This window comes from Carcharhinus amblyrhynchos, chromosome 2 (assembly GCF_965287045.1).
Source record: "Carcharhinus amblyrhynchos chromosome 2, sCarAmb.v2.hapA, whole genome shotgun sequence".
NCBI classification, from domain to species: domain Eukaryota; kingdom Metazoa; phylum Chordata; class Chondrichthyes; order Carcharhiniformes; family Carcharhinidae; genus Carcharhinus; species Carcharhinus amblyrhynchos.
Window position 1 is genome coordinate 96,138,301 of NC_137325.1, and position 18,079 is coordinate 96,156,379.

At 39.8% G+C, this 18,079-nt stretch overlaps 1 protein-coding gene across 2 annotated transcripts in view; it reads right to left on the reverse strand.

The window, feature by feature from the left end:
• Positions 1–7,807: 7,807 nt before the first annotated feature.
• The window catches only part of vopp1b (VOPP1 WW domain binding protein b), a 71,252-nt gene continuing 60,980 nt past the window's right edge, over positions 7,808–18,079 (reverse strand). The window contains exons 5-6 of one of the 2 annotated variants that reach the window (XR_013889181.1): positions 12,485–13,218; positions 7,808–9,974 (exon numbers count right to left, since the gene is read on the reverse strand). Coding sequence is in view for 1 of the 2 variants with exons in the window: in XM_080209510.1 (XP_080065636.1) it covers positions 13,025–13,218 (194 nt within the window). In the remaining variant the exon portion in view is untranslated. Of the gene's footprint in view, positions 13,219–18,079 lie in introns of both variants that reach the window. The other variant, XM_080209510.1, reaches the window with a different exon arrangement.

Here is an 18,079-nt window from a genome sequence, read left to right on the forward strand (position 1 = left end):
CAACAACCATAGTGATTTTCTGTGGTCTGGAAAACACTCCAAAACTCTTGACCCATTGTGTATAAATGTATAGGCCCTAATATAGTTCTGCAGTATGCTCTTTAAATGCTTTCAAATCACTTAGAGATGGCACTCACTCAAAACAGGTCCTGTTGTAAGTTTTAAGGACTTGTAGCATTATAAATAGCTTGTTTGATTTTAGGCTGTTGGCTACTACCCAAAAGAGCTCCTTAGAAACAGTCTCCATCATAGCTCTGAGTTCTTAGTTACTGCCCTGCGAATTAGCACAGGAAAATTGGGCCTATTTTTATACTCTGTGCAAAACTCCATTGCATTTACTTTTAACCCTAATTAGTCCAGTGAAATATAAAAATGTTGATTCACAGAACAACTCATTTGTGTTTTGCAGTGGAGCCCAGATTGTGAAATGGGCAGAACAATAGACTCAAATCAGCATCCCTCTGATCCTTTTGTAGTTTGAAATTCAGTGCACTATTGTGTATAGTATTGTCAGAAGATGCAATGTCTAGATGAAAGATATAGCCAGAGCATCATCTACCCTTTTGGGTGAACATACACGTTTCTCTGGCATTATTCAAAGATGCAATCTTAGCCAACATTTAAACCTCAATCACTACCATCAAAAACTCAAACAACAACATGAACAATGGTCGAGGCCTTTAATGTTATAGATAATCATGGTGGGGTTAATATTGACTCCTTGGCAGCCAGCTAATTGCCAGTACTTACAGTGAAGAGCAATTTGCAATTGTGAGGCCTGATGCCACACTTGGTTTTCCCATAGGATTTCCAGTCAGATGGGAGGCTCATTCAGGTAGATCATTTGAGGGGGGAAATGAGGGAAATAGACCCAGCAACAATGGCCCATTGTAATTTTCCAGGGTCCGAAGAAACACTCCCAGTTTTGACCCAGTGTGCATATATGGCAAAAATGCTGATAAGGCTCTAATATAGTTTCAATAGTATATAAATTGGCTGTAATGACTACACTTTAAAATCAAACTCCTTGGTTGTTGAAGCACTTTAGGAACTCCTGAGGTTGTAACTAGCATAGATTTTTGTCTTTTTTCATTTAACTTAGGTTAATTTTTCACTTAAAAAGTCTTTTTAAACAAGTGTCTTACAAGAAATGCTACAGCTAGTGTCCTGAACCAGTTGTCAAATAGGAGGCAGAGAGTGGGGGTCAATGGGTGCTATTCGGATTGGCAGTTGGTGACTAGTAGAGTGCCCCAGGGGTCGGTGCTGGGGCCTCAGCTATTTACCATTTATATAGATGATCTGGAGGAGGGAACCAAGTGTATGGTGTCAAAATTTGCTGAAGACACCAAGATTGGTGGAACGGCAAATTGTGCGGAGGATGTGGAGAGTCTGCAGAAGGATCTAGATAGGCTGGGTGAATGGGCCAGGAACTGGCAAATGGAATTTAATGTTGGCAAGTGCGAGGTGGTCCACTTTGGTAGGAATAATGGTAGGAAGGATTATTACTTACGTGGTGAAAAACTGCAGCAGGCAATGGTGCAGAGGGACCTCGGGGTCCTTGTGCATGAGTCGCAAAAACCCAGCTTGCAGGTGCAGCAGGTGGTCAGGAAGGCGAATGGGATGCTGGCCTTCATAGCGAGGGGCATTGAATATAAAAGTGGGGAGGTCTTGCTGCGGCTGCATAGGGCATTGGTGAGCTGCAGCTGGAGTACTGTGTGCGGTTTTGGGCGCCGTACTTACGCAAGGATATTTTGGCCTTGGAGGGAGTGCAGAGGAGGTTTACTAGGCTGATGCCGGGGTTGAGCTATGAGGAGAGGCTGAATAAACTAGGCTTGTACTCGTTAGAGTTTAGACGAATGAGGGGAGATCTCATTGAGACGTATAAGATGATGAATGGGATGGATAGGATAGAGGTGGAGAGACTCTTCCCGCTCAGAAAGGACAGTAGGACTAGGGGGCACAGCCTCAAGATAAAGGGGGGGTGGTTTAGAACGGAGTTGAGGAGGAACTTCTTCACTCAAAGAGTGGTGAATCTCTGGAATTCTCTGCCCGTTGAAGTGGTGGAGGCTACCTCGCTAAATATTTTTAAGACACGGGTTGGTGGGTTTTTGATAAGAGAGGGGATTAAGGGTTATGGGGAGAGGGCAGGAATGTGGAACTGAGCCACGACAGATCAGCCATGATCTTATTGAATGGTGGGGCAGGCTCGAAGGGCTAGATGGCCTACTCCTGCTCCTATTTCTTATGTTCTTATGTTGAGAATGAGAGTCCTACGCTAATCCACACTTCCTTAGCAGAAGTGTTGCATCCTTTCATTGTATAGAAAACGTCCAGTCTCAATGCACATTGCTGGGCTTTAAGTTGACAGAGAAAGTGGATTATCAGGACTCCAATCACCACAATTAAGATCTGACCCCCAGAGAGCTATGAGCACTTAAGGCCCAAGTATGAATGCAAGACCTGTCCACATACCAATGATATGGCTATTCCTTCAGAAGTCAGAAAATGGCTTAGCAGTTAGAGGAGATGGCTTCTAATGATCGGACTCTCCTCTTGGAACCTGCATGACGTCAGGATGCCAATGTTGTCCCTCAGCACATCCCAGGACTTCTTGCACCTTCTCATCTTCATTTTCCAGTTCACCTTCAAATATATTTTATCTTTCTGCATAGTCAGATTGTGAAGGGATCAACAAACTGCAATTATGCAGTAAGCACTCCCTGGTATATATTGCAGAGAACCACCAGAGCGGTCCAGGCATCTGAATCACATCTGCAGCCTCCTTACGTCTATTCTGAGGAAGTGTTTGGCAGCATGAACAACCTTATATCTTTCCGTGGCTGGAGTCCAAGGGCAACGTACAGAATCACGAGCCAGTGTTTCAATGGGTAGCCCTTATCCCCAGCAATGACCCCTGCAGACATTCTGGCCCCTCAAATGTCCCAGGCACCTGAAAATGACTGAAGATATTGGAGTCATGGCAACACCCACAGAACGATGCATAAACATTTGGGATGTGCTTCCAATGATCACACAACAAGTGCACATGGACTGAATGGAAACTTTTGTAGTTGACGCACATCAAAGGCTGCTAACAGGAAGCCTGTACACACATGGGTGCAGGCCATTGCTTCCAGAGCTCTTAGGAACCTAGAAGAAGCAGGAAAGCTGATGTGTTGCTGACTGTGAAAAACCACAAAATCCCCCAACTGCTATCTGGAAATACCCAGAGGCAAAGAAATTGAGTGCTGCTGACTTCTTCAGGGCCACTGGTAGGAGGAAGCCTCCTAACCAACAACAACGAACAAAATCAGCCCGGGAAACAGGCCCTTCGGCCCAACGAGCCCGCGCTGCCATCTCAACACCACCAGTCCACCTCTCTACCCATGACCCCTATCTAATGTTTTATGGCCATCCAGATTGAGGGAAACTGATTTAGGGACAATTTATTCCTGCCAATCAGCCTAACAGCACATCTTTGGGGCGTGGGAGGAAACCGGAGCACCCGGAGAAAACCCACGCAAGCACAGGAAGAATGCGCAAACTCCCACAGACACCGGCCCAAATCCATGTGTCTGCACAGCAATCAGTGATAGTCACTGAGCTGTCGTCTTGCCCAGTATCTTGTCCAGTTTAGGCACACACTAACGACATGAAGCACTAGGCCAACCTCGAACAACCAAGTGCAGCCCCAGTACAACCCATTGCGTGTATGCCCCTCGTTGGACACGAGGTGGACCAACTTAAAACCTGTGAATGAAAAGAGAAAAAAACATTATCATACTATACCCATTTACATTACCAGGGACGCCCCAATGCTAATGACTCTTATTTAAAAGGTTCTCCTAGATCCACTCATCTCCAACTCAGTCATGTGCCTGTCTAAGTTACTCTTAAAGGACTCTAGCGTGTTTACCTCCACCACCTTACTTGGCAGAGCATTCCATACCCCCACTACCCGCTGTGTGAAAAACCTCCCTCTAATAGCTGTGTTGTACCGCTCCCCCCTCACCTTAAGTCCATGGCCCCCTTGTCCTACGTGACTCTATTATAGGAAATAGCTTACCTCTGTTTACTCTATCTATACCCTTCATAATCTTATATACCTCTATTAGATCCCCCCTCAGTCAGCATCTTTCAAGGGAAAAGAGCCCCAATTTCTTCAATCTTTCCTCATACCCCAGTCCTTCCATACCAGGCAACATCCTGGTAAACCTCCTCTGCACTCTCTCCAGAGTCTCCACGTCCTTCCGGTAGTAAGGCGACCAGAACTATACGCAGTACTCCAAATGCGGCCTAACCAACATTCTGTACAACTGCAACATTAGACTCCAGCTCTTATATTCTATACCCCTTCCTATAAAGGCTAACATACCATAGGCTTTCTTCACCACACTCTCCACTTGCACTGCCGCCTTCAAAGACTTGTGCACTTGCACCCCCAGGTCTCGCTGCGACTCCATACTCCTTACGGGCTTACCCTTTATCATATAACTTCCCCCTACATTATTCTGGCCAAAATGCATCACCTCACATTTATCCAGATTAAACTCCATTTGCCACGTATCTGCCCAATCAACCAGCCTATCAATATCCTGCTGTATTGCCAGACACTGCTCCTCACTGCCCGCCAATCCAGCCACAGAGGCTCATATTTTCTCAAAACATGTATATATCTGATAGACCAACTCTCAGGACAATCACAACCTTGTCTTGCACTGCCTCTCACTCATGTATAGAAAGGAGACTTGTAGATAATAGACCCTTGGTGCTGCCAGTTGTTTCCATTGTCTGGTCTATGTTCCTCAGCCTCCTGTTGATGCTTATGCTTCCACTGGCCTTGTTCCACATACAGAGAGGCATATGCTGGGACTGTTCCCTCCTGCCTTGAATGAAGGTTCATAGAAAAGCTCTCTGGACCACTAGATCTATTCTCACTTTTGTCTCCTCTCTGAAATAAGATATTGAAGTCCAGAAAGGTTTAAGCGTTGAGTATAAAAGTATGAATGACAGAGCTATGTTGGGCAGCCAAGCATTGCACTTAAATTGCATTGTTCCTCATGCTCCCTTACTGCTGGGATTTTAATACACACACATGGTGAACAGCATTCTATTCCATTGATGTGATAGCTGGAGCCCGGGGTAGGAATAGCTTGTGATACACATAATTGAACCATTGCATTAACCTCCACTCATCAACTTAGCATAATTATAAACACTTGTTTGCTCATGGTGAATGAATGGAATTTGTTTGGCCACTGATGAATGGCCTTACTTTTAACCTGTAACTCCCTTTCATTGATGGGATAACACAAGTAATGAAACTGGCTGCCCATCCTTAGTTGCCCAAGGGCAGTTGAGAGTCAACCACATTATTGGGGGTTTGGAATCACGTGTAGGCCACATCAGATAAGGACACAGGTTTCCTTCCCTGAAGGACATTAGCAAACCAGATGGGTTTTTCTGACAATCAAGAAGGGTTTTGCAGTCATCAGGAGATTCTTAATTCCTGATTGTGTCATTATCGAATTCAAATTCTACTATCTGCTGTGGATTCAAACCTCTGTCCCCAGAATATTAGATGAGTTTCTGGATTAACAAGCTAATACCACTAGGCCATCACCTCCCCTCAACTGTGCCACATTAAGTAAAGCCTTCACTGTCCAAAGTTTCATTCCTGTCTTCCACTATGAAGCTCTTCCAATTTTGATACGAGGAATCAAGAGTTGTGCATACTCCTTCAAAAGAACAAATTCAGAAATCTGACTCGCTGTTACTTCCAGGACAATGGGGTATGCAGCCTGTGTAATTGACCTGGATCCTGTCCATTGTAGTGGCACCAAGTGAGTATGCATTCCAAGGAGCTCCAAAGCCTAGCTTAACGATCCTCCCACACTTTTGACTGCAAAGTCAATAGCCCCTGTACTGTCCATATGTGTGACTTCTTTCCATTTCACAGCAAGACTGTCTACATCTGTCAGCCACTGAACTTAAAATGGAAACTTTGATTATAGTTCCTGGACAATTGACAACAGTAATCTTCACAAACCAATGCAGTCGCAACCTGTTTGTATGAACCTTCCCTAATGTATCACACTAATGGGCCCCTACCCCATAATCTGCATTCATCCCCTTCTAGTAAAACAGCTGCTTTCCATTTGACAACCCCCCCCACCCTTTTTTTGTCTGCTTCATGCAGCCACGTTAGGGTCCAGCTTCCCACCCCTCGGTCTTCTCTCTGCCTTCCATTGTTCCAATTCTTCATCCACCACCTTGCCCCTCACCTTACCCTGTATGGCCTTCCTTCCATTTTGGCCCCTCCCCAGTCTTTGTCACACTACAGCCTCCTTCCATGGCCTCATCAGCCCTGGTTGAACTTTGGACTTTTGTTGCAGTGTCTGCACAAGTCCCAAAGCCCAGTGTTGTCTAGTGTGGTGCCTTGGATAGTGGGGGGAGGTGTGTTTGACCCTGAACTTCCCAACCCCAGGTCTAGTACTGAACTGAGATGGTGCCATAGGAGGATAGTACTTTCCATTAAGATCAGCTCAGCATGGAGATGGAGAACACAAACTGCCCTACCTAGCAGAGAGGTGTTCAGCACATCAGGAGCAGTGCAGCACTTTGGCAGGTAGCCATTTGTTGCACTTAATTTGAAGTTGCCTTGTAAATGCCACTTTACCTGTTGGGTTTGGTGCTGATGTGATTTCCTGCAGTTGTGGCACAAGATTGGAAGGCCCGACAGGATTCTGGTGACTAGCTGTTTTAATAAGCATTCATTAGATGCAAATATGGATTGTCATAAAACAATAGATAAGTGTCACAGGTGGAGTGGGGGGCGGTGGTACTGGTAATGTTAAAATGGCTGTTTTTGTTTTCTTTGTTCAAATGAATGCAGCTGCTGTTCATAACATCAGCCAGCAGGTAGAGCAAACTGCCCTTAGGAGGATTGCAAAATGATTTTATGCCAACATGTTTGCAACTTTTTAGCTCCTGCCAGATTCTCCACAGCCTCTTGCCACAGACAAGTTGGGGGGAATTCCATCCCTAGTTACTTATCTGAAAATGAAGCTGTTTCTTTCACATCCAACCTTGCAACTCATGGCAGGTGAAAATGATATATTGCTCGAGGCTTTCTGTAAAGGGCAGCTTGAGGTAGAGGAATGAAAGCATGAAGCTTGTGGTGTTTGGGGGGGGTTAATGGTACTGGTGGAACAGAGTAATGGGTATTCATACTCTGAGGGAGAGAGGATAGTTGGGAATCAGGGTTTAGTCAGCACTAGTTAGTTACCCATAAGTTGTTAGTTTCAATTCTTCTATCCATTTCTGGCTAACTGTTACTCTGAAGCAGTCGGGCCCATCCAACGTTTGCAATTTATATTGTAAAGATAAAGTTGCCATAGTCCCATATGACCATAGCCTTCTCTTCTGAGGGGGAAAGTGGCTGGTGGTGATTTAACCTGAGGATCACATCTCAGGCGAGGAGCAAGGTTGAGATGGTGGGCCTTCATGAATAACCTCAGGTAAGGGAATTGAGCCTATGCTATTGGTGTCACTCTGCATCACCAACCAGCTGTCTAGCCAACTGAGCTAAACTGACTCCCAATTTATATTGTATTTGCAGATAGGTCAGTCCCATTGTATGGCAATTGCCTTACAAAAATTTGAACTTACTGGACAATGTCCTACAATGGAGGGAGCATGCCCAAGCATATCTTTGGGATAACCCTCTCTGTAGCTGGAAAGTTATGGATCATTCTCTAATTCTCTTGCTGCAGTTCATTACAGAATAAAGGAAACAGAATCAATGCACGCAAACATTTTTTTTATTAAGGTAAAAGTAGCATTAAGGTTTAACAGGTTACATTGTATTAACAACATTGTAGGCAATGTTTAGGCAACTTTCTGTACCTAAAACTAACATCTGTACCAATTCCAAAAGATAAACTTCAACTTTAAATTTCTTAGCCTTACATTGAGATTCTTTAATGACTTAATCTTTCTTGATCTCTGTTATATAATTCAGCTCACTAATGTCCCTCCAAGTGCAAATATTGTTCCTCTGACTCTGGCCATTTGTTTATCTGCCTCTCCCGTCACCTCCCAATGGCAGCCACGTCTTCAAATACCCAAGTCAGAGGCAAGATATGAAAAGATGTCCTCAATTCTCTCCATCTTCTTCAAGACTTTCTTTAAAACCTACCTCTTTGACCAACTCTTCTTCATCCCTCCTAAAATCTCAGTACTCCTTATTCTTATGTGAGGTGCCTTAGGATTTTTTTTGACATTAAAAGTGAGATGTAAATGCCAGATTGTTAAAAAGTCTCACTGCACAACAGAAAATAGCTCTTCTGAATTTTAAAATTTAAGTTCTACTTAATAAAATTTCTAATTGCATCAATGCTAAATTTTACTATTAGGTTCACACTTAGCATTGGTCAATGCAAACATGGGTAAATACTGGTGACCTACACGCTGGCAAGCATGACCTGGAGAAATGCAAACAGGGCACTAATAATTATTTTTGAAGAGAATTTTTTCCAAACTTCCTTGAATGCCTTAATTGAACTCGAAAGTCAATATATTATGTAATTTTTAAAATTTACAAATTAAGAAATCTTAAACATTTTGATTCATATTTTTATGCTTGCACTCAACCACTTGCCACTCAAAACTAAAAATGTCCCTCAGTTACTCTTACAACTCTTCATCCCTTAAACCCGCTAATCATAAAGTCTCCATTTAAGTCCAATGTTAACATCTCTAATAGACATTTAAACTACAGACTTCCCCTTCCATCTAAAAATATTGAGGACTAGAATTCAAGCCTATAGTAATACAGAAATGTTAGGGTCTACCCCTAAAGACAATGTTATTAAACTGACAACTTTAAATATATTGCATCTTAAACTAATTTTTATATGTAAGGTTAGCAATTTCAAAGATTGGTGGGCACCCTGAGCTTTACATATTAACAACAATAACCTAGACAATGGCCAATTTTCATCTTTACAGAACAAATCATGGATAGAAAATTGTTATACAGAAGTGCAATTTTTGCAAGCAATATTGAGAAATTGGACAATCAACTGTACACATTCACTTTAACATAATCCAATATATTTTACTATTTTCTATAAACGTTATTCCACTTGAAAGCACTGTTTTTGAACAAATAAAATGTTTTTAAAGCAAGAAATAGGAAGCAAGCTGCTTTAGAACAATATTTTACTAAAGCATCTCTGCTCGGTGGTAAGTCAAAAAAGCATCTGTCCCAAAGTAATTTGCAGTAGAACAACAGTTTATGTGGACTCATTTTCAACACAACTTTACAAAAGGTACTGAGTTTAGTTTGAATCCCACAATTGTAATAAACTCAAAGAGGGGAGTTTGGAATTCAAACTGCAAGAGCTCTGTGCATGTTTGCTATTAATCCAAAATGTTTTTTTTAAAAAACTGCAACTTTACAAAACCATTTACAATTTCAAATACTGTCAGATAAAAGTTAAGTCTGGAGCCCCGACTGGGCTTTCCTTCCCAGCCTTGTCTGTTTGTGGTTTTCCTGTCCATTTAAATTAAAAGCTGGATAATCATGGAGTTAGCCAGCACACATATGGAAGCCAGTAACTTTATCAAAACGCCCACTCAGTTGGTATAATCAAAACAACAATCTCTTTACATTTGTTGCAATCTCTGTGTTACATTTTAAAATCTAATACATTTTCCTTTTCTTCAATTCTGGCAAAGAGCCAAAAGGATTTGAAATGTTAATAGCTTTCTCTCCTTACAGATGCTGCCAGATCTGCTGCGTTTTCCCATCATGCTCTGTCCTTGTAATCTCTTTACCGCTGTCATTCACATCAGTAGTAGCAGTACAGGCAAAGGAAAATGAGCATTTTGAATGCAAAATTTATCCCCCTTTCATCCCCAGCGTACCTTTAGTTATATTTCATGCGGTTATTTCTCGAAATAAATGCCTGTTGGAAATTATGCGAGGATTTGGAATAAGGACAAGATTAGGATTAGATGCAGCCATAATTCCTTTCATAATTAAATAGCTTGTGCACACTTAATTCATTTAACCTTACACAAAAAAGAACGGCTTGGATTGAGGTAGTGGAAGGAACGAAAACTGCGAAAGTGACCACTAATAGTAGTGAAGACTATTGAGAAATCTGCAGGATTTTTCACCAATTTCCATGCTTGAATTACAAATCTAGACTAGGCGGATGAAGTTGCAAAATTCATCATATCTCTACATCATGAAAAGTGGTAAATAACAATAAGCTTTTGATTAATGTACAGAACTAGGTAAGAGGTGGGGGGGTGATGCGCAGGTTAAAGCAAACATGCAGCAATAAGCCACACAGCCATGCACACAAAACGGTCACCATCATGGATTAATGCAAAGAAATGCAATCATAGAAATATCAGCACAGATAAAGATCATTTAGCCCATCATATTGGTGCAATGTTAGCACCACCTCAGAGCCATTTACTCGCATGACATTTTCCTGATTTTGCAAATCAAAAATTGCACAAGATCATTCAAATCGACTCTAACCCAAATTCCTTTTTTTGCCCCAAATCCTGTTTCAAGTGTTCACCTAATTCCCTCTTAAAATGGTGTGACTGATTCCAGTTCAATGAATTCTGTAACCCAATATACCTTTGCCATAAAAAAAACTTGCATTTGTATAGTGTATCTCACACCTCTCCCAAAGCTCTTTATAATCAATTAAGTACTTTTGAAATATTATGTTACAAATTGGGAAATGTTCCCTTTTAGTTCTTAGTAAGAGATATTTATTTTGGATTAGTACTGCTTTACTCCCCAATGGAAATAACCTTTCACTACAAGGCTAATGTTTAATTTTGTCCTCCCAACATGGAACCTCCCTTGGGTACAGCAAATGATATAAATTCTAGGACAAACCACATACAATTATCAGTAGTCAAAAAAGTGTGTATAGGGGATGTTAACATTTTAAGATACGCACTAAACTCCCAAACAGAAGCAAAAAAATCAAACCTAGTCTCTTGTTTAACTTCTTGACACTTCAAGAACTTTAAACATTTCTACCACATTCACCATTAGCCTCTTGGCGAATACAACCCGGGTTCCAACATTCAGAATCTTACTGCACTGCAGGAAGCCATTCAGTCAATTGTGCCTTTGCCAACTCTTTGAAACAGTGATGCAATTAGTCTCACTCACTCTTACCCTACAGACCTACATTTTTTTTCCCTATTATAACTATTCTTTCATCTCTAACATCAGCCCAGTAAGTCAGCACATTTGTCGGGGACCAAGACATTTCCCATAAGGCCTCCAAATCTGCACACAGCGTTCAAATTATTGTATTTATGTGCAAAAGTCATCACTTTAGTACTGTGTATGTGTGAATATGTATACAGAAGTATAGTTTTTTGTAAGCCATATCATTTTATGATAGGTTTCTAATCAAAACACTTAGCTCTAGGATTGGACTATTAACAATTCTGCAGCCTGTAAAAAAAAGTACAGGGATATGATTGAGAACGATTTATTTTAATGCCATATGAATTTGTAGGCAATTTAGGAAAAAGAAAAACATGAAAACCTGGTAGTACTGTTGCTCTTGAAAGATTCTGTTTCCTGATGCATGTTATTGCAGCAGCTGTGTTAGCATGGTGCAACTATTGATTTATTCAACATTGATTCTTTGCACTGAAGCAGGGTTCTTTCTGTTCCAGTAATTGACAAGACATGGAACGGGTGCAGTTTCAGAATTTGAGAAAATTATTTTGCAACTTGTTCCTTTAACAAAGGAGTCTGTAATGACTAAACAGCATTGATGCAAAACAGCTCAAGCTGTATGGCTCCAACAATTAGTACTTTTTATTGCATTAAATGAAAAATTATGGAAAAATTCAAATTTAAATCATTTGTTGAATTTGATTTCAAATAAAATCCAAGTTATCTCTTTTCACCATTGTATGCAGAATTAATTTTCAAAATTACTCAGGACAAACATGAAAACATTTTATAAATAAAAAGATATTTTATTATTTTAAAATAGAACATTTTCAATTTATAAATTTTCTGGAGTTTTGTTTTTAATTTTTTTAAATAAGTATAACCAAAATGGAGTCATGCAGCTTTCAGAGCAGCACTGTGCTACAGCTGAAAAGTCATGTAAGGTTTTTTCTATTAGTAACACTACTGATTTCATCTCACTGTGATTACCAGTAACTTAAAATACATTGAACACTCAAAACAAATTAGTAAAGTCTACTTATTCATGAACGTACTGTATTTCAAGGTAACAAACCATTCTCCATTCACTACAATAAAATGGATGGGGTAATCTCATACATCCAGGATAAAGCATCTGTAGCTAGTCATAGCAAACCTGAATTTTGTGTAACAATGTGTATGCGAACAAGATTGAGATTTAAATGAACTTAAAAAAGGTTTATAGATTAAAAACGTTTTTTGACTTACTTCTTCACAGCACATTGTTCATTTCAGTTTCCTCCACATAAATCTTTTAAATGTCTTGAGATTGGCTGACAAATTGAGTATGTTTATTAACAGATCCACATTACTGATACCTTCTGGCAATTGTACATTAACCACCAATAAATAAATCCAGTTAAACTGAGAAAGCATTTTTTTTCTACTTTAATCTGACCAAAACATAGCCACAATAGTGATTTAAAGTGAACAGAATTTACTTAGAAACCATCTTCAAGGGAAATAGCTTTTTACAAAGTTTCTACAGAATTTTAGGTTTACTAAAGATTATACAATTCCCTATCTTACATCCTCAGTTTTGAAATAGAACAGGTTATTTCTTACAAAGCTTTGATCACATATGCTGGAGGATCTACAGTACATTAATCTATCAAAAGCATCAGAGCTAAATGCAACTCATGAGGTGCACTGTGGTCAAGTGTATATCCCGAGAGATGTGCACCTCTCCCATAATTCTGTAGAAGGCAAGCTGACAGTCTGAGAGTGATATCCACTAAAACATGACATTTATCTTTCACCTTCCTTATTTGAGGTTTTTACAACTTGCTCATAGGGAGGTGGCGGCTGATTGCAGTAGGCTGGTGGGGGTGGGTAGGCTGGGTTGAGTAGAGGAAAATTTGGCTGAATTTGAAAAGTTGATGCAATGGGATTAACAACAGGTGCTCCAGGTTCTGTGTAATATTGCATTCCTGTCTGACTGCCTGTAAGCAAAAAAAAAAATGGTTACACAAATAACTAGCACTCAAAAGCAATACAAAGAAAAGTACAGCACAGGAACAGGCCCTCGGGCCCCCCAAGCCTATGCCAATCATGATGCCCTAAAAAAAAACTACATGTAGAAAGTTAATCAGTCAAAATATGTAATTCAATGATATAGTGACAATAACAGGTTGTTTGCCTGGTTTAGGCAGACTAAGAAACGTAAGATTTAATTATTTTCAGTCGTATTTCTGCAACAACTTGAATGCATATAATGAAGGATAAGGTCCCACTGGAGTGCAACTTTGAACAAGAGTGGCAAGAGTTGAATGAGTGATGGAATCTGAATCTCTTTTTAAAAATCTAGTTTTGATTGTATTTGACATTTAACAAAGTATACTGTTGAAATTCTAATTTTCATCCAGGCTTAAGCAAGGATACATTAGCACTTCAATGAAGAGCAGTCAAGTTATTTAACTAAAGGAACTAGCTTAAATTAGTTTTCTCTGCACCTGGAGCTAAGATAGATCTTTAGTTTAAGAGTATGTAAATACAGACCTCTTAATGCAGTTTAGCACTGGAGAACAACTTTGAATAAGAGTGCTGGGAGTTGGGCGAGTGACAGAATTAGGGGAAGGTGGTATTCCTGGCTTTAACTTTTTCATCCTGAAAGGATAGGAAACTAGGAAAAGGTGATGGTTGGCCCTGTTAATTAATGATGCTTTTAGCACAATTTGGTGTGTAATAACTACTTTAACACAATGACTATGGGTAGATATTCTATTTGTGCATTATTTGTCTTGCTAAAAACATACAAATGTTAAGAAGTTCCTGTGTGCTCTCAGTTTTTCAAACGTACTGAATTGGTAAACCCAAAGCCTGGCCACTTTAATGCGTTAAATCTAAGAAAAAGGATGAACAGTTACAGATTTCTACCTTCTCAGAATGATATGTTTTGCTGCTTTTTCTTGACAATAGGATAATGTGGTCAAGACAATCCAACATTGACATTTCAAAGCTGATCAATGTGTATGCTCTTGTGAGATATATACATAAGTCCAGTTAAACTGAGAAAGCATCATAAAATGGATAAATGCTTTATTTCCACATCATATGCAAAACAGCGACTGATCTGGACAAGTCACATCTGGCAAGGTCATTATTCTTTTGGTTTTATGTAGTGCCATATATCTTTTGGAGGGACAAGTGTATAAAGTATTTTATCTTTAAACAATATCAATACATTTAGACATAGCTTCTCCTATTATATCACCAACAATTAAAGTGGGCTGTGTTTGGATTAGGATTATAAAGCCTAGGCCTTAGTGCTGAGGTGGATATTACGTTCTTTCATTCTTAATGAAAGATAAATATAAATTAAAGCTACAAGCATGATGGGCTGTATTTTTGTTTTTATTTCTTAGGTGGCTTTTGGGTCCAAACGACAAAGTACAGCATAGGAACAGGCCCTTCAGCCGCCCAAGCCTGTGCTGATCTGATGCCCTAACTAAACTATAAAAAACCTTCTGCCCTTACTCGGTCCATATCCCTTTATTCCCATCCTATAATGTGTCTGGTTCCACCACCTCCTCTGGCACCACTACTTTCTGCGTTAAAAACTTTCCCCCTCTCATCTTGAACTTGTGCTCCCTTGTAATTGATTCTTCCACCCTTGGAAAAAGCCCCTGACTATCTACCGTGTTTATGCCTCTCAATTTTGTAGACCACTATTAGGTCTCCCCTCAGTCTCTGTCTTTCAGGTGAAAACAATTCTAGGTTATTCAACCTTTCCTCATAGTCAGCACTCTTGAGATCAGGCAACATGCTGGTGAACCTTCTTTGCACTCTCTCCAAAGCTTCTGATAGTTTGGTGACCAGAACTGCATACAATATTCCAAATGTGACCTAACCAAGGTTTTATATAGCTGCAACATGATTGTATTCAAAGTCCCAGCTGAGGAAGGCAAGCATGCGCTATACCTTTTTAATCGCTTTGGCCACCTGTAGTGCCACTTTTAGGGAACTGTGGACCTGCACACCTAGTTCCCTCTGTATGTTAATATCCTTAAGGGTTCTGCCATTTACAGTATAATTCAGACTTAAATTTAATCCTCCAAAATGCATCACATCTCATATTTGTCCATATTAAACTCCACTGCCATTTCTTTTGCCCAAGTCTCCAATCTATCGACATTCTGTTGTACCCTCTGACAATCACCGGCACTATCAGCAACTCCACCAATCTTTGCGTAATCCACAAACTTAATCAGACCACCCATATCTTCCTCCAGATCATCTATATATACTACAAACAAGGTCCCAGCACTGATCCGTAAAGAATACCACCAACTGTAGATCTCCATTTTAAGAAAACTCTTCCATCCCTGCTCTGTCTTCTATAGCCAAGTAAGAAGTCTCACAATACCAGGTTAACGTCCAACAGATTTATTTGGTAGCAAACGCCATTAATAACTTTCGGAGCGCTGCTCCATTCTGTAACCAAACCAGTTCTGTATCCATCTAGCCAGCCCACCCAGAATCCCATGTGATTTTAATTTTTGTATCAGTCTGCCATGTGGGACCTTGTCAAACACCTTACTAAAGTCCATATAAACTACATCCACTAAATGGAACACACTTTTCTAGAAAAGAAAACCAAATTAAGTGTCTGAGGAAATGGCCCTGAGACAACAATGCTTTCTAACTATTTTCTTAATAAATGTTTAGTTTTAAAAATTGAGAGCTAAATGATAATACATGTGTTTCCTGTTTCCTAGCCAAAACCATTAGCAAAGTTCTGACAACAGAAATAGCAGTGGGTTTGAAAATTATCTTCGTTCTGCAAGTCTTGTTATCCTCAAACAAAATAATTTCCTTTTAGTCAATTTATGTTGACTGCTGGCTTTCAAATCTACAGAAATGTTCCAACAGGATATTTGCCTGCTACTGGACAAAGAGTTCATAAGTTTCAAGTAACAGTTTCTGTTCTATGTGTTTTCCACTGAGGAATCCTCCTGATGTCAAGCTACTAATGCCCATCAGCAAACATTATCAGCAAGATATAAACAAACCTCAAAGTGACAAGTGAACATGCATGTCAATTTAGTTTTACAGTTCAGTAAATGTCAAACTTGCAAATGAAAAGCTGATTTTGTTTTCAATGCAAGACTGAGATTTCAGATATGTAATCTGCAAATTTTATAGTAAAATAGGTTGAATTTCCATATGAAATTTTATTCAGTTTTTAATTCAGATTAAGTTAGAGACTTTCCTGCTTATTCAATGCAGTAGAGAGTTATAGAGTCAGAGGTTTACAGCAAGGAAACAGGCCCTTCAGCCCAATTTGTCCATGCCAACTTTTTTTAAAACCACTAAGCTAGTCCCAATTGCTGCATTAGGCCCACATCCCTCTATGCTCATCTTACCCATGTAACTGTCCCAATGCTTTTTAAAAGACAAAATTGTACCCACATAAATCTGATCTGTTCTTGCAAATAGCATTCTTTGAGTAAATTCTCAGGTTCCCATGAATAATCTTTAACACTGTGAATAAGATTTTAAGGTGAGGATTTTCTGCACCAATTTTTTGAGTGGAAATATTTATACAACTGCTACATTTTACAAAGCACAAAAGCTACACAGAAACAAGAAAATAGAAGTAGACCATTTAGCCCATTTGAGCCTGCTCTACCATTCATTATGATCATGGCTGATCATCCAACTCAGTAACCTTGGTTTCTGCTTTCTCCCCCATATCCTTTGATCCCTTTGGCCCCAAGAGTGATATCTAACTCCTTCTTCAAAACACAATATATTTTGCACCCTGTCCTTTGCTTCTCCCCTACTCTAAGAATGGTAAATTTTGTCTACATAACTCATAAGAAACAATACTTCTCACTGTACCCTAATACATGCAACAATAATAAATCAAATCTAATCCCTGGTCACCTGAAAGCCATGTCTCCATAAATCTTATTATATCATACCCGTTTATACCTATTCACGCAATTAATTCACCTACTCTATTGAGACTTCTCTGTGCATTATGGCACAAAGCCTTAAAATTTGTCTTTTTAACATTCCTTGTCCTGTTACCATTATTTTTCACTCTGGCCTTGCTTGATTCTGGCCCTTGATTTCTCTGCCTATCACTTTTCTTATTCCCCTTTGTCTTTTATGCTTGTCCTTGTTTCCCTCTTCCCTGACTCAGTTGCATAGGTTTCCACCCCCCTGCCATTTTAGTTTAAACAGTCGAGAATACTGACTTATTCCTCGGGCCTGCTACAATCATTTGTATTTTACAGCACATCAATAATACCACCCAGAACATTTACAGTCACTCTCAATAATCTGCATGCTATTTGTCCAGAGGTCAACGTCAACTTGAAAGATCACCTAGCTGTTAGCATGTGATTTGGAAAAGTAGTCACTGAACAAAAAAAGAACAGCTTCAAAAGAAAATGTTACCCTGTCCTTTGATAATCACAAAACAATCACCCAGTTACTTGCAACAAGAGACCATCCCATCTAGACATTAAAAAGCATGTTAAAGATAGATTTGGTCACAAATACAATGCAACCATGTCGATCTTTACAATATAGGCTTCAAATTAGCTGGAAAAATGGAATACAATCCAAGCTCAATCTTGGCATTTGGACTGAAAAAGTCAAGATAAAGCAGAAAGCCAATGGTGCCCATCACATGGCTACTTGAGTGATCTGATTTGATGATGGCCCAGCAACTGATGATCTTACTATCGATAATACAAAGGAGGTGGACAAAGATTGGGGCAATGGGACACAGAGTTCAGCATCATGAAAATCCATGACAAAGAAAGATGATAGAAAAAAATGAAGCTATCA